General features: G+C 39.4%; 1 protein-coding gene across 29 annotated transcripts in view; it reads left to right on the forward strand.

Moving 5' to 3' along the window:
* The first annotated feature begins 2,261 nt into the window (after positions 1–2,261).
* The window catches only part of LOC105486162 (PR/SET domain 5), a 344,263-nt gene continuing 323,641 nt past the window's right edge, over positions 2,262–22,883 (forward strand). For 20 of the 29 annotated variants that reach the window (XR_011621027.1, XR_011621024.1, XR_011621028.1 and 17 more), the window contains exons 1-2: positions 2,298–2,566; positions 19,437–19,520. Coding sequence is in view for 10 of the 29 variants with exons in the window: in XM_011748887.2 (XP_011747189.1) it covers positions 2,474–2,566; positions 19,437–19,520 (177 nt within the window). In the remaining 19 variants the exon portion in view is untranslated. Of the gene's footprint in view, positions 2,567–19,436; positions 19,521–22,883 lie in introns of all 29 variants that reach the window. The other 9 variants (XR_011621031.1, XM_071093093.1, XM_011748891.2 and 6 more) reach the window with 7 other exon arrangements.

Consider the following 22,883-nt stretch of genomic DNA (forward strand, 5'->3'; position numbering starts at 1 on the left):
AAGAACTTTTTATTGCTAGTGTCCATGTTTTAGTTAGTAGATCTTCAGAACACTCCATTAAATAAATAAAAAAGAACACTGCATGCTTTAATGAAATATACTGAGTGTGTCAATTGTAACAAAGCTATCTGATCAAGCTTCATAAAATATCTGGAAAGTTTCTCATCTTATTGATTTCAGATTTATCTTTAAAATTTTATTTATATACTTTTACCATTTTCTAATTAGTAAAGATGCCTACATTCAGAGAGGGGCATTCTCAAGGCTGCAGCCTTACTCTCCAGAAAGACAGCATGCATACCAATATTTGAGAGATATGACTAAATAAGGATCCCTAATTAAGGATTGATTCAGACTAAAACCAAAAAACACGTTTTCCTCTCCAAGTGATCAAAAGCTGTGGAAATTCTCACACCCAAAGAGACAGTGGCATAGCATTTGACTGAGAGCCCTGTATGGCTTGAGGGTGGCTGGAAGCCTGTGTTTGACAAAGAGCTGGATGCTCCAGGAAAATGCCAGGGCCACCTTCTGGACTGTGGTCTGGTTCCAGCTGGGCCCAGTGGATCTGGTCTGGCTTGGTTTCAGCCCTGGTTCAAACGACCCCTGGAAAACCTACTTAGTCCAGTTCCTTGTGAGGCACAACAAAAAGCCAAGTAAATTCTAGGCTCACCATATAATTTTTGAACATCTCAGGTCACCCTCAGAAGTGACTTTCATTCAAGACATATTTACTGAACACCTACTACGTTTCAAGGCCATGGAACTCCAAATTCCCCCAAAAGAGAGTTTTTGTTTTTATTGATTTATTTTCCCCTAGAGAAGTTAGAGATCTTCTACGGCAAGTCAAAGGTATAAAAACTCACAGAGTGGCTAAGTGTTCCTCTCCCTACCGTGAAAGCTAAACTTGTATTTCTTAGAAAGAGGATCATGTAATCATTTACTATGTTCCTTAAAGTCTCCGAATATTGACATTACATGATTTTTTTTTTTCCATAATGCCTTTTGTTCTTGCTTTTTAAACCTTTTTCCAAACTTGAATCAAAATCTACATAGGGGCTGGGTTTGGTAGCTCAAGTGTGTAATCCCAGCACTTCAGGAGGCCAACGCTGGAGGATCCCTTGAGCCCAGGAGTTCAAGATCAAGATCAGCCTGGGAGACATAGCTAGGCCCTGTCTATTAAAAAAAAAAAAAAAAAAAAAAAATCTACTTGGGAACTGTCTAAGTTCCAAGGGTTTCTTGCCGGGACAGGAATCGTTTCCGTGGTGTGCGTGTAGTCTATAATTTTGTCAGACTTTTGTGTGTGCTTTTAATGGTTTATGAGAACTTCAATTAACAACATCAAATGGTTTCCAAGACAAGACCCTAGAGTAGATAATTACCATATCAAGAGAAATGAGTAGATGACCCCAGGCTCACCTTGAAGGATGAAACAGGCTTGTAAAGGTCCTGGGCACACTGCACAGCCTAACAGCTTATTAAAAACACTAGAACAACACTTGTGACTTTATTTCATTGTTGTGGCACCAGATTCTATTGTTTGGGTGTCCCCTCCTGTCTCCCACAAATCCACTTCCGTATGTCTGAAAAATCCGTAATAGGTCTAATGATTATCAAGCAAGGGAAGTCTCAGGAATACTGTACCTTGAGAAATATAAGAACTTCCCAGAGGTTATGTTACCATAACATATCTAGTTTCTAGCGCTTTAAACATTAAATTGTTTGCAACATATTTCTCCGTACGTTAATCAACATACTTTGCGATCCCTTATTAAGTTCTAGCTTCTGCAACAAACGTGAAAAACAGCAAAGATGCATAACTCAAATGTGAGAAGCACGGAAATTTCCTAGACCGCAGGGTTTGTTCTCAGTAGTCGGCAATAAGCTGGTTTTCAGAGTCAGGAACTTGATAAAGTTGTTTTGGAGGATGCCCCAGCTGTGCGAAGGTCCATTTCGTTTTGCATCTGAAGAGAAGCAAGCGAGACTTCCCTACCGGGAGTAAAGGTTCAGCGGGGCAAGGTTCGAACACCCAGAGCTGGACAAAGGCGGGAACGCACGCCGCCGTGCCGGGGCTAGGGGTGCTGACGGCCCGCGTAGCTCGTGGGCCTCCGGGTTTGAGGCCCCGGGGTCAGCCCTGCTACGGGCTTCGCGCCCGGGCGCGGGTCCGAGCAGCCAACTTCGGGCCAATCAGCGAGCGGCGTCCCGGCGCCCGCAGCGCCCAGGCCCGCGCCCCCAGCGCCCCCGCAGCAGGAATGGCAGCAACGGATCCGGGCCGAGCCCGACCCGGGACGAGGAGGGGCTGAGCCGCGGGGGATCCTGGAATCGGCAGGGAGGTGGGGATTCTGGGAGGAAAACTCCATTTCCTCCTTCCCTGCCGGCTTCTCCCCTCTACCCTGGCACCCCAAATTTCGATGTGTTGCCTGCCGGGCGCTGAGCGCCGGTGTTGAGAGAGGCGGTGGCCGCCGCGGCCGGGAAAATGCTGGGCATGTACGTGCCGGACAGGTTCTCCCTGAAGTCCTCCCGGGTTCAGGACGGGATGGGGCTCTACACGGCCCGCAGAGTGCGAAAGGTGGGTGACCCGGCGGCGGCCTGCGCGCCCCTGCACCTCGCGCGCCCTGCGCCTCCCGGAGTCGCCCTGCCGCAGGGCCCGGGGCGCGGCGGGCTTCACCCCGGTCGCCCCTCGCCCGGGCCGGGCCAGGCGTTCCGCTGGACGGCCGGGGACCGCGGGGCGCGGCGGGGGTGGCCTTTACTCGCTGCGCCACCCGAGCAGGCAGCGCCACGTAGGTGGCGGCGGGGCGCGCTCCGCTGCCGGCCGGTCCAGGGGCGGAACTGCCACCGGCCTCCCTGCTGCAAGATGTCTTTCCTCTCTCCCGCAGGAAGTGAGCGCGGCGGGAGCCTCCCTCTTCCTCGGTTACGGGAGTGAGCTGCGTCTTTGCGTTGGCAAAGGCACGCGTGGGCGGGAGTCTTCCCCCGCGCGCACGGTGCTCCGCCGCCGCCTCTTTTCCTTTAGGATGAATTAATGTGGCTAGAAACTCTTAACTTTCCATGCGGGGATGGGAAGAACAGCCCAGAGCGCCGCTCCACACAGGCCGTAGAATCTCATTCATACACCCAGCATTTCCTTCCCTCCTGGAATGTGTTATATGTGCCTTCAGGGAGGTGCCAACCAGATAATCTTTGAATGTCTGTACCTTTTTTCTCTGATTTTTTTTTTTGGATTTGTCTCCAACATCGGTTCGATCTCTCCAGCCAGAAAGTTACAGGCATGTGGTGAGAGGAAGCACATTGCTCCGTTTGTACAGGAAGGGCCTGGAAGTGTTGGATGTTGAAAGCAAAGGCCTAGGAAGAGAGGCCACAGGAACAGTCCAGCTCTTTGGATTTGATCTTATAATATTATAACTTGTTACAGTCGTCCTGGCCTCCCTCGTCCCCTTTTCTTAGTAGATATTTTGTAAGATGGAGGTTTGGGCAACAACAGGCTTGTTCAGGTAAGGTATGTTCACAAGAGGTTCAGAGGATGCAGTCAGAGACACTAGGGTCTCTTTCAACTGCATTTAACCCCCTCCCCTTAGCCTCTGACCTAAAGAGCTGGTGAAGAGTAGTAGAAAGTGCTACTAATCTCCAAAAAAGGGCTCCATTGACAACATGATCTCCAGTCATCCTTCAGGGTGAAATTGGAAAAAATAAACCACTTATTTATTTTTTCAAATGGGAGTTGTGGAGAATATTCAAATGTTAAAAACAGGAATAAATACTTTATCTGAATTAGAGATGTATTGAATAGTTGCCAAATGGCCAAATGTTAAAATCAACATTTTTTGAAGGCCAAATACAACCATCACCAAATGACTTCTGTACAGAGTTCAAATTCTGCTTTTAATTCATTCTTAAAAGATGTGAAAAATTCTCAGACCTTCCTTAAAGGTTTCTGGCTTAAATGTAATTACTTTAAAAATTAAACACAGTTCTTAAAAATCATTTTATTTAATGTTATGAATAGTACTATACCAAACAACTCTACAAAGATTAGAATTATTACATAGTCCTTGTTGTTTCCTTATATTACCATATAGGTTTTTAGAAACAGCTGGCCAACCTCCTTTCTTTTGAGATTTTTATTAATTTCAGCTTATTTTTTCATATATTTGATTCTTTGTAAGTATTTTGTTTTTGGGCATGCAATGAAATGAACAGCTTCCAAAATCATCATATATTATTGCATCACTTTACTATTGCAATGATACTTATCTTTTCTTGGCCAGTTTAACTTTAATATATAAAACACATAGAGATTTCCATCCAGATCACATTTAGAATACTTCTCTATATTTCAAAGTGAATATGCAGATGTTTGCTATGAATCCAAACTATTATTGACTTTTAGTTATGATCCCAAAATATTCAGTCACAAGGTCATGGACAGGTTTGTTGATCTCAGAACTGACCCTAAAGGAAGCTTCAGTTCCTTTTCCTTCCAAAATCTGAGGACAAAGACAAGGCTAAAGCCAAATAGCAGACTTTAGCTGAATTGTAAGGCTGCAGCTGAGTATCAATGCATCCCTTACATGCTTGTGAAAGGCAAATGGTCCCTCAATTCTTAGGTATATTCCAAGTTACCTTGTACTAGACCTAATTCTGGCCATAAATCAAGGGACCTGAGAAGACAGATTTATCAGCAGCTACATTAAGGACCTTACTTAAAAGTTTTCATGCTCTCTATTCTAAACAAACTTTAGAAGATACCACTTTTAATACATGTGTTGGAAATTACAGATGTTTTGCCACACTTTTATAACACATCTACTTGTATAACACTCCTGTTTTAGAAAGTGATTGCAATTCAAGCCATCTGTTGATTTCAAATTCAAAGAATCTAATCCAGACTGAGGTTGGGAAATCTTGCTAGAAACCCCACCCACATTACATTCACCAGGTTGAGATGGGATTTTCTTGCTGATAGGACCCGTTAATCCTTCTCTAGTCCTACCCCTTTTCGTGCAGTGCTTCCTAGAGTGGTGGTGTCTTTGCAGCAGAATCACCTAATTCCCTGGCTTTACCTTAGTCCTACTAGATTTTTCCTTGGCAATTATCCTTTTTTGCTGGTCTGTTGCCTCTAATTTTTTTTTCCCAGTATAAAAATCTGTACAGTGACAATTCAAGAAAAGGAAAAGAGTCAGTTAGAAAGCTTTTGAGAAGAAAAAGGAGACCTGAGTTCATTCACACTTTTACACATTGTGATTTGCTAATAATCAGAATAAGGAAAAATAATAAAATTGAAACTTTTTGCATGCTGTGTGCCAGACCCTGTCTAATGCTTGCTGTGTTTTCTCAGGAGCACAGTTGAATGCTTCAGTGAAAATGTGGCATTTTAGGTTGCAAAGTATTATGCAGATTAAAATTAATATTAGTTACTCAAAACTCATAAATTAAGTATACATCCAATAAAAATTTAAAGTTAAGCAAACACCTTACTACATTACATTTTTTGTCTCACGACCATTTTTTTCCTAGCTTGCTTATATGATTGACCACCAGTGGGTGGTCTTTTTGACATTGTGCCTGAAACTGCAAAGTGGAAAGGTTATTTCAAGCTCTCAGATTATGTAATTTTAAGGGAAAGATTAAGGTGGAAATATACTACTTGCAGCTTTCTTTCCCTTTAGATATTTTAGGATGTAGGTTTTTCTTCTCTGACTTTCCGTCATTTAATCATTCATATGTGGCAGGTACTGTACAAGGCCCTGGGGATACACAGGTGAGCAAGACAGACAAGGTCTTTTTCTTCAAGGAGCTTGCTTTCTTGTGTGGGGAGATAGGCAGTAAACAAGTAGAAAATGGAAAATTACCAAAATGATTGAGGCATGTGTTAAATTAATTGCAGGAAATAAACAGGATGAGGCTTTAAAGAGTAAATGAGGGGTGGGTCTACTTTAGGAGGGCCAGCAGGGAAGGCTTCTCAGAGGAAATGACATCTGAGCAGAGAGCTGAAGTCGCTGAGCCAGCCAGGAGATTCTCTGGGAAGACAAGTGCAGAGAGCCAACCTGTTCAGTGTAAAGCTCTTCCTCCTTCAAAGTGCCTGTCTCTGGGCTTTGGCCAGAGGCATGCTTCCCAGACTGTGGGATGGCCACTTGGCAGGCTGTAACCTTTTAGGAGAAATAAAGTATTGTCTCCACCTCTCCTTTTCTAAAATTATATCTTGTAATTTTTTGCTAAGTTAACAGACGTCATCTAATTGGCACATCCTCCTTTTACAGGTGAGAACACTGAAGCCCAGAGAGTTGTAGGGAGTCTTAGAGCTCACAGTTACCTCTCAGATTCCTATGCCTCTCACAGTTCCAACTCCCTCCTTTCCAAACAAAGACACACACCTTGATTCTCACTGAGGGATTTGTACTAAGATCATTTGGTGAGGTAAAATCCTAAGTAAAAATCAATCAATCAATCAATCAATACCTGAAGTAAAGGCTTAAAGGTGAATTTGTAAAAATATAGTAAGATTTCAAAACAAAAGTCAAATTTTACAAAGTTTAAAAAAATATCAAAGAGAGAAAAAAGCTGAAACAGATAAGTAAATAAAAGCCTGTAGAGGAAAAATCACCATGCATAAATGTTAATACAGGAAGACCAGACTTTGTGGGATGAGGTGTTGTGTTGATCAGCGTAGAAGGTGACTTGTCTGAAGAAACATGGATTTGTAGCCTAGGGCTAAAAATCTGCCAGCCAATGTTTGCTTACGTTTCCTGGTGGCTGATGATAACTTATCTGGAAACATTATTGGAGAAATGTAATCATGAAGCCTGCCATATATGCTGTCTCTTCCCTGTTTTCACACATTCACACTTCTCCATAGTGACTCAAGGCAGCTTTGTATTTCCTGGTGTTGTTAAACATTTTTTTAAATTATGTAACTACTCTAACATTTTCTCCAAAACTATATATATATATATATATATATATATATATATATATATATGTGTGTGTGTGTGTATATATATATATATATACACACATATATATATGTGTGTGTGTGATAATGGCAGCTACAATTAATTCAACAAATATTTATTGAACTATGGCAGTTTTTAGGCACTGTTTTAGTTACTAGTGGCAGAAGAGTGAGTGACAGAGACAACGGTCACTAGATGCTTTACACAGTTTTTAGTGAAGTCTTGCAGTAAGCCTGCAAAGGGGCTGTTAGCATCCCTGTTTTATAGATGAGAGAGCTGATGTTGAGGAAGGTTATTTCCATCATAAGTGGATTAATGAAAATTTGAACTCAGGTCATTCCATATACCCTTCTCCTTAAAAATGTTTTTTTCTCTATTGTGATGAAATGCTATATTCACAAATATACAAACACATGCCCACTTTTAAAAAAACATGAGTTTACAAAAATAAGAAAAGAGTAAACTCACTTCATCATCTCACATTTTTCATTCGATGGTATCTTGTGGAAATTCCTTTAAGTTACCTACCTTGGCTCTGCTTTTTTTAATGTCTGAATATAGTCTAGGCTGTGGATATGCTGTAATTTGTATTTATTTAGGTCTTGTTTTACACATTCATTTAACAAATCTTTATCACTGTATATGCCAAGACCTATACTATTCACTTTGGGGTACAATAGTGAAGAAAATCGGTATTCTGGCTCTTGGGGAGCTTGCATTCCAATAAGGGAAGACACAAAATAACAGACCTATCAGACCTAACTTTTATACTATGTTAAATATGATAAGCATTATAGAAAAAAGAAAAAGAGCTAGGTATGGTTGACTTGGCAGAAAAGGTGTGTGGGTGTGTGTGTGGGATGTTATACGTGTTAGATGGGTCAGTTAATCCTCACTAAACAGGAGAGATTTGGGCAATTATTTGAAGGGTGGTAGGAAATTAGCCAAACATATCTGCGGGAAGAGCATTCTAAGTGCAGAAGGGGCAGCTACAGTAAAGGACCTAAGACGGGAGTTTGCTTGTTGCTGTCCAAGAACAACGTGGTCAGTGTGGCTGGAATGAAGTGAACAAGCAAGCAAGTAGTTGAGGAGGTCAGAGGGCTAGTGAAGGGATGAGTATTAGGGGAAGATCCACTGCTTAGAGCCCTTTAGGCCACTGCAAAGCCTTTGGCTTTTACTTTGAGTGAAAGGAGAAGGCACTGCTGAGTTTTGAGCAAAGGAGTGACATAGGTTTATCAAGCATGCCTCTGGCTGTTCTGTTGAGAATAGTTTGCCCGTTTATCAAACATGACTCTAGCTGTTCTGTTGAGAATAGTTTGCCACAGGACAAGTGTGTGAACTGGGAGAGTTAGGATTCTACTGCAGTAATCCATGTGAGAGGTGATGACAGTTTCGACCAAGATAGTGGCTACTTTGGTAGTGTAGGGGTAATAGAATATGCTGATAGGATTGGATGTGAAGTGTGAAAGAATGGGAAGGATTCAGGATGATTCCAAGGATTTTAGCCTGAGGAATTGGAAGGATTGGATTGTCGGCCAGCAACTGAGATGGGGAAGGTTGTGGGCAGAGCAGGTTTGAAGAGGGCAGATCAGGGGTTCAGTTTAAGGCATGTTGTTTTTGAGATGTCTGTTAGACAGCAAAGGGATATGTGAAAGTGAGATACAATTATATAATGCAGTTCCTCCTTCCCATTCTTTAAAATGTCACACATTTTATGTTACATGTTGTAAATCTTACAGTACATTTTTACTCTTGTTTCTTTAGATCATCAGTGATCTTTTAGAGCAATTAAAATGAAGACAAATTGTCTTTGTTATGTACCTTTACTTTTTACCATTACATTTATTTATTTATTTATTTATTTATTTATTTATTTATTTGACAGAGTCTTGCTCTGTTGTCCAGGCTAAAGTGCAGAGGGGCGATCTCAGCTCACTGCAACCTTTGTCTCCCAGGTTCAAGCTATTCTCCTGCCTCAGCCTCCTGAGTAGCTACCACCAAACCTGGCTAATTTTTGTATTTTTAGTAGGGTTTTACCATGTTGGCCAGGCTGATCTCGAACTCCTGACCTCAAGTGATTTGCCCACCTCGGCCTCCCAAAGTGCTGGGATTACAGGGGTGAACCACCGTGCCTGGCCCATTTATTTATTTTGAACTAAGTTTTTGTCTGGTATCATATTCTGAATGCTGAAGAACTTCATTTAACATTTCTTATATCACTTGTCTTCTGGCAATGAATTTTCTCAGCCTTTATCTGCCCTTCTGCCCTGCTGTTGTTGTTCTTCCCACAATGGACTTCACTGTGTTATTTTTTGGTGTGGGGTGAGCTGATGGTGAGGGGTATGGGAGAAGGGTCTCTGTTGTCTTGTTCCATTCTGCCTCTTATGTAGGCTTTCTCTGCCTGGGCCCTGGGAGTTGGGCTTTCTCAATATGCCTGTTCCTCTTCCCCAGGAGAGCTCATCTTTTGCCTTGTGTCAGTGGTTGGTCTTTTGTGGGTGAATATTTCTTGTCCCTTCCCCAGTGGTAGGGGTCCTTTGATGGTTGTGGTCTAAGTGCTTGAGCCTGTACTGTTTCCTGCCCTTCTGCCCACAGCGGTGGATCTTTACTGGGGTCATCCTGGGGATGACATAGTTTGCTGCTTTTCTTGCAGTAGCTAAAGGCTTTCTTCTGATATGAGAAAAGGGTCAGGACAGGAGGTGTACACTGTCATGCCATTCTTGCAGCAGCTGCTGTTCCGCTCTTGCATGCCAGCACCACTGAGGAAGTCTCTCTTTGTTTTCCCATCTGTTCCCAAACCTCTCTCACATGGGGAGGTCCTTGGAAAAGAATGTGAGCATGCCTGTGAGCATCCCTTGGGTCTGGGGCTTGCCATAGTTCTATACCTTCATGCTGTCTCACATTCCTCCTTTAGCAAGTGGTTAAAATGCTAGTTGATTTTTTACTTGTTTGGATGGTGGATAGAGGAGGACACTGGCCACAGGTAAGCTAGTGCTCTCCTTAAGAAAAGTTATGATTTTGCAGTTTATCATTCTCATTGTTAGGTTAGTAGTGATACTCCTACTAACCTTCTTGGTGGAAACTGAACTTTTATGTATTTTTTATTTCAATAGCTTTAGGGGTACAAGTGGTTTTTGGTTACATGGATGAATTGTATAGTGGTGAAGTTTGAGATTTTGGTGTACCCCTCACTGAGTAATGTATATTATATCCAATATGGAGTTTGGATACCCCTCCTAGCCTATCTCTTCTGAATGTCCAGTGTTCATTATACCACTCTGTATGCCTTTGTGTACCCACAGCTTAGCTCTCATTTGGAAGTGAGAACATACGGTATTTGACTTTCCATTCCTGAGTTACTTCACTTAGAATAATGCCCTCCAGCTAGATCCAAGCTGCTGCCAGAGACATTATTTTGTTATATTTTATGGCTGAGTAGTATTCCATTGTGTATATACACCACATTTTCTTATATCAACTCATAGGCTGATGGGCACTTAGGTTGATTCTGTATCTTTATAATTGTGAATTGGGCTGTGATAAACTACATGTGCAGGTGTCTTTTTGATACAATGCAGTTGATACAAAGCATTTCCCCTGCTTGCACTCACTCTGTCCTGCAGCCCTGTGAAGAAGGTGCCTGCTTCTCCTTTGCCTTCCACCATGATTCTGAGTTTCCTGAGGCCTCCCTCAGCAATGTGGAACTGTGAGCCAATTAAACCTCTTTCCTTTATAAATTACCCAGACTTAGGGAAGTTCTTTATAGCAGTGTGAGAATAGACTAATACACTTCTCATCCCTTTAAAAAAATACTCTGGAGTTAGTTTTTATATGCAAGGTTTCCTGGATCTATTCTCTAAATATCATATTTTTATCTGTCCATGGTTTTCACTTGAGGTTTTGATTTTGAATTTGATTATAAATATCATATTTTTATCTGTCCATAGTTTTCACTTGAGAATTTTTTTTTGAATTTGATTCTTGTCACTTTCTTTCAATTCATTCTCTAAAGATAAATATCTTTAAGTTAATGGTTTTTAACTCTTAAAAGTTTTTTTTTTTTTTTTTCTAGTGCTGTATTTGAATCTCCTTAAATTTTCTTAGGTAATTCAGGTATTCCCTTTAGTTGAGGTATTCTGTCTGCTGTAGAACACAGAGCGTGGGTCTCATTTTTCTGCCTTATCTTCCTCTTTCTAGCAGCTTTGCTCCTTTGTATGGGCTGTATCCCTTGGTTACCTCACTGGAGCTCAAGACTGGTTATTGAATAGTCCTCTGTGGCTTCAGTCCTGCAGGTGGTAGAAGGCAAATGGGTCTCTCTTCAGTGGGCCTGCACTGGCAGATAGGCTGTCAGTTCCCTGTCAGTCAGCTTTCTGTTCTCCTTGTACTTTCTTGGGCATCAAGAGCAGGAAAAATTGTGGGTTGTGGCCCCCTCCATCTCTGACTTTCAAATTTTTTTTGGGATTCCCTGGTTTTCAGCCCTTGTCCCTGGTTACTCTGCTGTTTTCTACTTTATTACCAAGTCCACTGGAGAGAACACCTCGCACCAGTTGTCTGTCAGAACCTAAGGCTTCATTTGCACCTATCTGCCCACAGATGCTAGTAGTAGTTGTTTTGCTCAAGAGAAGAAAGTAACTTAGGTTTGAGGGTGAAGGGGAAAGGTGCTGCCTTCAGGTCACCATATACCCACAATTATTATTTTTTTCACATCTCTGCATTTCCATTTTGTGTTATTTCATAAGTGATGCATTTCGTAAAGAAGAATTCTGTTTTATTATAGGCACCACTACATTTCTTTCCCCTGAGCTCTGCTATATCAACTGGAGTAAGAGAGACAACTGCAGTAATTAAACTTGGAGTTTTTGTTCTCCCTCTAACAGAAAGTTGGCAAATGGAACAAGATGTTTGTGGCCATTAGTTCAGTGGCTCAAAATGTCAGGGCAGAAGTCTTTGCAATTCTCTTGGACTCAAGATGGCTGCTTCAGCCTCAGCTATCATGCTGATATTCCATGTGGGGAGAAACAGGATTGGGTATACTTTCCAGTTGACTCAGCTTCATTTAAGAACTTGTGTGATAGTTCCATACAATGATTTCTGCTCGCAGGTTGTTTGCTCCACTCTCTTCAAGATAAATGTAGTATTTTTACCTGGATACATTAGTACCCTGAACAAGATCAGTGTTCTAGTACTAAGGGGAATGGATATAGGGAGGCAACTAGTCTGCCTCAGACTTCCTACAGTTTGGAAGGAAGATTGGTTATTTTTCACATTGAACTTTTAAAAAGCACATTAATATACTATTGAAGGTCTAATTGTATTGCAAGGGCACATACATGCACAGTAGTTCAACATTGAAACATAATTATGTTCTAAGTGGGGACTCCAGTCTCCTTCTGTGAAAAACATCATTATTTCAAATATAAATGACTCAATTGCAGATTGATTCACTTTAATGTATTTATGTCATCTGTATGTATATTTTTTATTTCCGAACTATTTCAAAGTAAATTACAGACATTGTGACAATTCACCCCTCAATACTTTAGCATAAGGACATGCTCCTAAATAGCCATGATGCCGTTTCAGCAAATCTAACAAAAATAACAGTAATTTCCTAATGTCTTCTAATGCTAGCCCATATTTAAATTACTCCAATTGCCTACAAAATGTTTTTATAGATATTTTTGAACAAGGATCTGATCAAAGACTACATATTACATTTAGTTATGTCTATTAACTATCTCTTTAATTCCTCCCCCCCACTTTTTAACAACAGTGACTCTCTGAAGAGATCATGCCCGTTGTAGAGTATCTCACATCTGGATTTACCTGATTACATTCCCAGGGCTTTATTTAACTTGTTTCTCTATCTCCTATAATTCCTGCAGTCTGGAAGTTAGATATAAATATTTCTGGCAAAAATACATTGTGGAGTGATGCTGGTTTATTTGTGCTGCGTAATAGTAGGGGGCATATAATGTGTCTGGCTTCCCACTGTTACTGATGCCAACATTGGGTTAAGGTAATTTTTCTATTGTAAATGTACTGTTTCCCCTTTGTTCTTAGCAAGTAATCAGTGAGCTGTTACTACTATATGGATATTTGTTTTCACCATCAACCTTTTGCCTAATGGTTTTAGTATCCGTGGAGAATTCTTGACAAATCAGTAATATTATTAGGGATTTCAAAATGGTGATTTGCTAACTCAGATATTCCCCCTTTATTTATAAGTTAGCATTCTCCTGTAAAGAAGAGCTTTTCATCATCAATTTCGGCTGTCTGGTTATCCTGAACTATGGTTACTATTGAAAAGGCAGGACCAAATGCTTAATTCCTTTTCTTTACTAATTTTAATAATAACTTATCCTCTAATGATAGCAAATGAGATTTTTAAAAAATTTCCTTTTTTCTCTCACTGATGGTATGGACTTACAAATTTGTTAATGTGTTTCGATCAGTTATCCTTTTGTCCCCTTTGAGTCTCGAATTGTTCTAAATTTGGTCTGTGGAAGCTCTTTCTATTGGGATTTAAAAACTGGAAGGAATCTTGGAATCAACTAATCTAAATCCCTAAGTTTTGTAGATAAGGAAACTGAGGCTTAGAAGATAGTGCTTTTCCCCACAATTCTGAGAGAGAGATCTTCAGTGAATCATGTTTTTAACTTACTAATAGCATTCAGCAAAATGAGAGAAAATGGCTCACATTTTTGCAATCATACAGTTTTTATTAAAAGTTACTGTCTAGTCCAGTGAATAGCAGATTAAATGAATTAATTATCTGCTTTATTCAGAAACAGTTTGAATAAAAACAAAGATGCTCCATTATGGACTGGACATTGGATCAGTCTGAGAAGTAAGTTTGACTCAGACAGTTTGGTGTGTACAGGCTGAATTTATCTTGAAGTCACATTTTATTTGACCTGCACAGTGTTGAATTCTTGGAATTCATTGCCAATGTAAAAAATTCAGTGATTTCACACACAAATTTGAGTTAGTAACTTCTCTAAAAGTAATGTATATATCCGGCAACATTGGGTCCACATGGTGATATAGCAATATTCAACTGGAGTGGAAAAAGTTTTTGGGTGGCATGCCCTTTCCACCTTACCTCCTGGCTACTCTCTAACGTATCATTTACATGTTTATTGTTGGGTATCTGGTGTTGTGTTGCCTTACTGCCTAACTTGTAAGTGTTTGAGGTGGTGACTCTTGAGATAGAAGCTAAGAAGCCTAGGAAAGTTCTTGCAAAGAAATCACAGATCAAAGGTAATACCACTAATGCAGGGACAAATGGACAGCAAGAAAATGGAAGAGCGGAGAGTTTTCCTATCTGCTAGTGTGAAATTTTCAGCAGATTTATTACAAAAAGTAAAACCAATGATATCGGGAAATCAGCCAGAAATTTTTGAAGTTTTCAAGAAGAGTGTTTGAAACACTGAATTTTCAAAGATGTTCTTTGAAACCAATGAGAACAAAGATACAACATATCAAAATCTTTGGGACACATTTAAAGGAATGTGTAGAGGGAAATTTATAGCACTAAATGCCCACAAGAGAAAGCTGGAAAGATCTAAAATTGACACTCTAACATCACAATTAAAAGAACTAGAGAAGCAAGAACAAACACATTCAAAAGCTAGCAGAAGGCAAGAAATAACTAAGATCAGAGCAGAACTGAAGGAGATAGAGACACAAAAAACCCTCCAAAAAATCAATGAATCCAGGAGCTGGTTTTTTGAAAAGATCAACAAAATTGATAGAGTGCTAGCAAGACTAATAAAGAAGAAAAGAGAGAAGAATCAAATAGACACAATAAAAAATGATAAAGGGGATATCACCACCAACCCCACAGCAATACAAACTACCATCAGAGAATACTATAAACACCTCTATGCAAATAAACTAGAAAACCTAGGAGAAATGGATAATTTCCTTGGACACTTACACTGTCCCAAGACTAAACCAGGAAGAAGTTGAATCCCTGAATAGACCAATAGCAGGCTCTGAAATTGAGGCAATAATTAATAGCCTATCAACCAAAAAAAGTCCAGGACCAGACGGATTCACAGCCAAATTCTACCAGAGGTATAAAGAGAGCTGGTACCATTCCTTCTGAAACTATTCCAATCAATAGAAAAAGAGGGAATCCTCCCTAACTCATTTTATGAGGCCAACATCATCCTGATACCAAAGCCTGGCAGAGACACAACAAACAAAAGAGAATTTTAGACCAATATCCCTGATGAACATCGATGCAAAAATCCTCAATAAAATACTGGCAAACTGAATCCAGCAGCACATCAAAAAGCTTATTCACCATGATCAAGTGGGCTTCATCCCTGGTATGCAAGGCTGGTTCAACATACGCAAATCAATAAACATAATCCAGCATATAAACGGAACCAAAGACAAAATCCACATGATTATCTCAATAGATGCAGAAAAGGCCTTTGATAAAATTCAACAACCCTTCATGCTAAAAACTCTCAATAAATTCTGTATTGATGGAATGTATCTCAAAATAATAAGAGCTATTTATGACAAACCCATAGCCAATATCATACTGAATGGGCAAAAACTGGAAGCATTCCCTTTGAAAACTGGCACAAGGATGCCCTCTCTCACCACTCCTATTCAACATAGTGTTGGACGTTCTGGCTAGGGCAATCAGGCAAGAGAAAGAAATCAAGGGTATTCAGTTAGGAAAAGAAGAAGTCAAATTGTCCCTGTTTGCAGATAACATGATTGCATATTTCGAAAATCCCATCATCTCAGTCCAAAATCTCCTTAAGCTGATAAGCAACTTCAGCAAAGTCTCAGGATACAAAATCAATGTGCAAAAATCACAAGCATTCTTATACACCAGTAACCGACAAACAGAGAGCCAAATCATGAATGAATGTGTCACAATAGCTTCAAAGAGAATAGAATACCTAGGAATCCAACTTACAAGGGATGTAAAGGACCTCTTCAAGGAGAACTACAAACCACTGTTCAGTGAAATAAAAGAGGACATAAACAAATGGAAGAACATACCATGCTCATGGATAGGAAGAATCAATATTGTGAAAATGGCCATACTACTCAAGGTAATTTATAGAGTCAATGCCATCCCCATCAAGCTACCAATGAATTTCTTCACAGAATTGGAAAAAACTGCTTTAAAGTTCATATGGAACCAAAAAAGAGCTCGCATTGCCAAGACAATCCTAAGTCAAAAGAACAAAGCTGGAGGCATCATGCTACCTGACTTCAAACTATACTACAAGGCTACAGTAACCAAAACAGCATGGTACTGGTACCAAAACAGAGATATAGACCAATGGAACAGAACAGAGTCGTCAGAAATAATACCACACATCTATAGCCATCTGATCTTTGACAAAGCTGACAAAAACAAGAAATGGGGAAAGGATTCCCTATTTAATAAATGGTGCTGGGAAAATTGGCTAGCCCTAAGTAGAAAGCTGAAACTGAATCCTTTCCTTACTTCTTATACGAAAATTAATTCAAGATGGATTAGAGACTTAAATGTTAGACTTAAAACCATAAAAACCCTAGAAGAAAACCTAGGTAATACCATTCAGGACATAGGCACGGGCAAGGACTTCATGTCTAAAACACCAAAATCAATGGCAACAAAAGCCAAAATTGACAAATGGGATCTAATTAAATGAAAGAGCTTCTGCACAGCAAAAGAACCTACTATCAGAGTGAACAGGCAACCTACAGAATGGGAGAAAATTTTTGCACATCTACTCATCTGACAAAGGGCTAATATCTAGAACCTACGAAGAACTCAAACAAATTTACAAAAAAAAACACAACCCCATCAAAAAGTGGGCAAAGGATATGAACAGACATTTCTCAAAAGAAGACATTCATATAGCCAACAGACACATGAACAAATGCTCATCATCACTGGCCATCAGAGAAATGCAAATGAAAACTACAATGAGATACCATCTCACACCAGTTAGAATGGCAATCATTAAAAAGTCAGGAAACAACAGGTGCCGGAGAGGATGTAGAGAAATAAGAACACTTTTACACTGTTGGCGGGATTGTAAACTAGTTCAACCACTGTGGAAAACAGTATGACAATTCCTCAAGGATCCAGAACTGGAAATACTATATGACCCAGCCATCCCATTACTGGGGATATACCCAAAGGATTATAAATCATGTTGCTATAAAGATACATGCACGCGTATGTTTATTGCGGCACTATTCACAATAGCAAAGACTTGGAATCAACCCAAATGTTCATCAGTGACAGATTGGATCAAGCTTTAAGTCCTTTAATAATCTTCCTAGGCCTGCGTCCAAGCAGGCTTCCCCCCAACCCCCCAACCCCCCGATCCCATTGCATTTATTTCAGTTTCTATTCTTTCCTCTTTAGTCCTCTGAGCACTACTGAATTGATAGATTCACATTTTTCTCCCCTCCAAATTTGTACTGCAAAGAGGAATTGATTGGTTTGGATAGATCAGTTACTTTGGAAAGTGTGTACTTAGATTATTATTACTTTCTGTAATAGTTGATAAAGGCTAAATACATGACAGAGTGGACTGAAAATTGAACCACATTCATTCATATTTAACCCTCACATTTATTACAAAAAACACACCTTATTTTTTGGTCTGTTTTCTAGATTGACTTTAACATAAGCTCACAGTTTCTTCAATTCAGTACTCAATGTATTGAGTGTGTACATTGGGCAATTGCATGGCCCAGGTCATTGCTAAATTGTAGTCAATGGAAAGCTGAGGAGGTGGTATCAGGCAGCCTCAGCAGTGGGTCATGCAGCTGTCTGTCAGGGTTTTGAGTGTTGGCTTGGTGAAGTGGATGGTGCCTGAGCACTCCACTCAGAATAAACCATTGGTTCCTGATACTATGTCTAATCATTGCCACCTGATTGATCTTAATCAAGCAAACTATTTCAACTCCGAGCCTCAGTTTTCTTAGTTGTTAAACGGGGAAGCTCCCACATAGGATTATTTGGAGTGTGGCACATGGTAAGTGTTAACTTTTCTCCCCTGTTCTTGTGGAGCTTTTCCTACCTGCCATCAAATCCTGGTTAGGTCCCGTCTGGAGGAGAGAAGTGATTACTTTGTAAAGAAAGCCTCTTTGGGGCTGTGGTGTTTGAGTGTGATGTTGAATACCCATTTCAGCATGAGGGGACTAGTGAGGCATGAGAGGATTGCAGAGCAGGCTTCTAGCTTCTCTAAAATTGGCTATCTAACCTTTCTGTTAATATCTCTAATGTTATGAATAGTCAGCAGTCTCTCTGTTTCTTTGCTATGCCTGTATTCAAATTACTTGCAATTATAGTCTTGATTTGAGGAATCTCTGTGGGTATTTTCTGCCCCTAAGTTAACATTAAAGAAATGGTCTTCCTGGCTCTGCCAGTATTTATGGCTTCTCAGGACCTCTTTCTTCATCTGTAAAAGGAGGGGGCTGGGTTAACTATTAATATTTGTAATTCCTTTAAGTGTTAAAATTTTACTGTTCTCAGGAGTTGGGTGTTCTGTTGTTCATTAAGTAATTTATATCTTTGAAACATTGCCTTGGTGGTTATCTTTTCTCCTTACAATGTTCATCAAAAGAGATTTTGTTGGTTTTTTTCTTTCATCACCTCCATGTGAAGGGTAGGATTCTGCTGAAAAATAGTCATAGGCAGGTTTAGAAGCACAAGTGGCTCTGTGTCTCCTCTGCACACATTTCAACAAAACATCTGGTTGGACAAATTCGACTCATTCCCAATGTCTCTGCAGTCCCTGCTTTGGTCACTTTAAAGAGAAAAAAGTGTTACTTGCTCATGGAACATGTCTTTAACAGTCCCTTTAGGGTAGATTGAAGGACAGCCCATTTCCAGATTCTGATTTTAACAAAGACCAGAATTCTGTATCTCAAACTAATAACACTGGTGTTTCTCGTGCAGATGGGCTTCAAAGCACACGCTTCGAGAAAGCCTGGTTTAAAGTGTGCCCATTTGCCTGTTTGAAAGATTGGCAGGCAAATTTAAAGTTTATTTATGAACACTCTTCCTCTGAGAATGGCAAGCCCACTTCTTTCTTGTCCAGAATATGGATGAATTTATGATGTTTATGGAAACCAGGTGATTTTCTGCCTGGTGGGCTTGTCTCTCAAGTCAGACAAAACTCAGTGCTTTTTTCAGCATCGCTTGCCAGAGGCTATGAAGAGGATTGAAACATATGAAATACAATGTCCAATACCTCCTCAGAATTTGAAAGTAAATGATGTAACCCTTTTATGTTGGCTCCTATGTTGTGGATTTAGCGTTTTAGGCTAAAAACAGATTAAGTTGGATTGTAAATAAACATTTTGTGTTGGGTAAATTAGTTAATATTTTAAAAGTGTCTCTTCTTTGGGCATGAAGATTTGCAGAAAAACATTCCAGAAGAAAAAAATAGTTTATTTTAGTATGTTGATTTATTGTACTAATCCTTGTTCAATATAATCATTGCTACTCAGGGTGAAAAGTTTGGACCCTTTGCTGGAGAGAAGAGAATGCCTGAAGACTTGGATGAAAATATGGATTACAGGTTAATGTGGGAGGTGAGGATATGACTGTTATTTTAATGTTAAAAATATATTTCTTTTGTACCATTTAATGCATTTTTAAGGCTATGTTAATTGATATTGATTCCAGTTAAGTATTTAAGTATTGAAATGTTTTAGTTTTTGTTTTTTTTTTTGAGATGGAGATTTGCTCTTGTTGCCTAGGCTGGAGTGCAATGGTGCGATCTTGGCTCACTGCAACCTCCGCCCCTGAGGTTCAAGTGATTCTCCTGCCTCAGTCTCCTGAGTAGCTGGGATTACAGGCACATGCAAACACGTCTGGCTAATTTTGTATTTTTAGTTGAGACAGGGTTTTGCCACATTGGCCAGGCTGGTCTTGAACTTCTGACCTCAGGTGATCTACCTGCCTTGGCTTCCCAAAGTGCTATGATTACAGGCGTGAGCCACTGTGCCCAGCTGAAATGTTTTAGTTTTTAAAGAAAGTTTAGCTTCTTTTCTTTTCTTTTTTTTTTTTTAAGAGAAAGTGGACTGTTGAAATATCTTACTAGACATTTGTTTTAGAGATCTGAAGTTCCTCATCGAAAAATAAGTGTGATGTTTGAATTTCAAAATAAGCGTACCCTGAATTTAGAACTTGACTTCTGTAAATAAGATTATACTTAATTTTTTTTTATTTAGTAGTTGAAGTTCTAATTGTATAGAAACAAATCTCAGTTTCATGTTGTAATAAAGGCCTGCCTTAAAATGTACCTTACCTTTAAAAATACATAGTTAAGGAGCTGTAACACTAGAGACAGTCTTTTGCAATCTGAAGTTTCGCTTAGGCAGAGATCTGTATATACCAGTATATATCTGCATGTTATGAGAATTTTCATCTTAGTTTATGCCAATTATATTCGTTGCTATTCTTTTCTAGGTATTAGAAAAAGGACCCAAGGTATCAAAATAGGAAAGCAGCGGTGTAGACTGTTGAAATAAAAATTTGGAAAATGCAGCCCTAGGAATTATATATTCATGTATTACTTAATGACAGGGATTCATTCTAAGAAATGCATCATCAAGTGAACATCGTAGAACATATTTGTACAAGCCTAGATGGTATAGCCTACTGTATTCCTAAGCTATATGGTATAGCCTATTGCTCCTGGACTATAAGCCTATACAGCATGTTACTGTACTGAATAATGGAGGCAGTTGGAAGACAGTGGCAAGCATTTATGGATCCAACATATCTAAGCAAGCCAGGCACAGTGGCTTGTGCCTAATTCCAGCTACTCAGGAGGCTAAGGCAGGAGGATTGCTTGAGGCCAGGGGTTGGAGCCCAGCCTGAGTGACATAGCAACCGAATCTCTAAAAAAAATATAAAAAATTATCTGGGCCTTTTGGTACATGCCTATAGTCCTAGCTACTCAGGAGGTTGAGGTGGGAGGATTGCCTGAGCCCAGGAGTTCAAGGCTGCAATGAACTATGATCATGTCATTGCACTCCAGTCTAGGCAACAGAAGGAGACCCCTTCTCTAACAAATGAAATTGAAAAAGATCTAAATACAGGAAAAGTACAATAAAAATAATGTATTATAATCATATGAGACCACCATTGTATATACAGTCTGCTGTTGACCGAAACATTGCATTGTGGCACAAGGCTATTTGATAGTTTCTATGAGGAGGGTAAGACCTGAGATACATGTAGGAGGTAGAGATTACACAGTAAGAAAAGGTTGGAAAACTAGAGTAAGGAACTACACATAGAGAGTCTCTCTGTGCTTGTATCAGTAAGGGTCTTCAGAGAAATAGAACCAAGGAGATTGTGTATATGTTTGTTTATTATAAGGTGTTATCTTACGTTATTGTGGTGGTAGCAAGTCTGAAATCTGTAGGGCAGGTCCTCAGGCTGGACCTTCAGGCAGAAAGATGATGCTGCGGTCTTGAGGCAGAATTTCTTCTCCAGGATACCTTCATTTTTGCTCTTAAGGGGTGTGACTAAATGGATGAGGGCCACACACATTATGGAGCGTGATCTCCTTTACTTACAGTAAACTGATTGTAGGTGTTAACTATATCTACAAAATACCTTTACTCCTATATCAGCGTTTGATTAAATCAGAATACCTTTACTCCTATATCAGTGTTTGATTGTTAGATGTTAACCGCATCTACAAAATACCTTTACTCCTATATCAGCATTTGATTAAATAATTGGGTACTATAGCCTATCCAAGTTGACACATAAAACTATCAGTGTGTTATCTGTAAGCAAAATGCATTTTTAAGCATCACCCGTATTGTTGAAACTGCTGGGGGTGGGGAGTGGAGGTGACTGAGAAAGGATTCTAAAAGGTTTCTTCAGTGCAAGTGATAGAAAATGGAAATTAATAATATAGTCCTCACTATAATTTAAGTGGGAAATGTTATTGATATTGCCTGAATTTAGCCTGCTGTTTTGTTTACTGTTATGAACTTAAACATCTTAATGGCTTTCACTATTTTTCTATAAGGTCTTAATTTTCTCAGCAGTTAATTCTTTTACTATGAAGGTTTTTCAGAAACCAAACATTTATGTGACCAAAAAAACCTGACAACTTAGTAAGTCATAAAATGATAAAAATAATACATTTTTAACTGTTTTTTTTCTTTTTTAAAAATTTTATTTGTATACATTTAAGGGGTACAAATTCAATTTTTAACGTGTTATTAATGGTTTTTGATACTTGTTATCTGAAAATTTTAGTGTGATGATCACATTAATGTTTTGTGTAGCTATGAGGTATCATTAAACAGATAATTTTTATTTTAAAAGGAAGACTTGCATGTAAAACAGAATCATTTTTGTACTATTATATAGTTGATAGTTCCGCAGTACATCATCTAGTTTTGCGTTATCTATTCCTGTGTTCTTTAATGTCTTTGCATTATTATTTTGTTTTCACACTAGTTGTCTCCAGCTCTCTCACTCTGCTACCCAAGGAGCTATTGATTTTATACATTTTTATGCTCAGGTAATGGTACACTCACGTGATTGCCATTCTCTATTTCATTTTACTTCACCCTTTATGTCTTTGTTTTGAACAAGTAATATTTGTACTTGTTATACAATTCAGAAGGTAGAAAAGGGTATTGATGAAAAGTCTCTGTTCCCTTCCAGCCTGGTTTTTTCACCTGAGACCTTTTGATACATTTAATCCCTTAGTTTATATACCTTCCCTCTCCCCTTCTGGTTCTTTTTCCTCTTGGTCTCATCTTCATTTTGGATTGTCAGCCATTGTATTAGTCTGTTCTCATGCTGCTAATAAAGACATACACGAGACTGAGTAATTTATAAAGGAAAGAGTTGGGTTTTTTTTGTTTTGTTTTTTCTTTTTTTTGGAGAAGGAGTCTCCCTCTGTCACCCAGGCTGGA

Source organism: Macaca nemestrina, chromosome 3 (assembly GCF_043159975.1).
Source record: "Macaca nemestrina isolate mMacNem1 chromosome 3, mMacNem.hap1, whole genome shotgun sequence".
NCBI classification, from domain to species: Eukaryota; Metazoa; Chordata; class Mammalia; order Primates; family Cercopithecidae; genus Macaca; species Macaca nemestrina.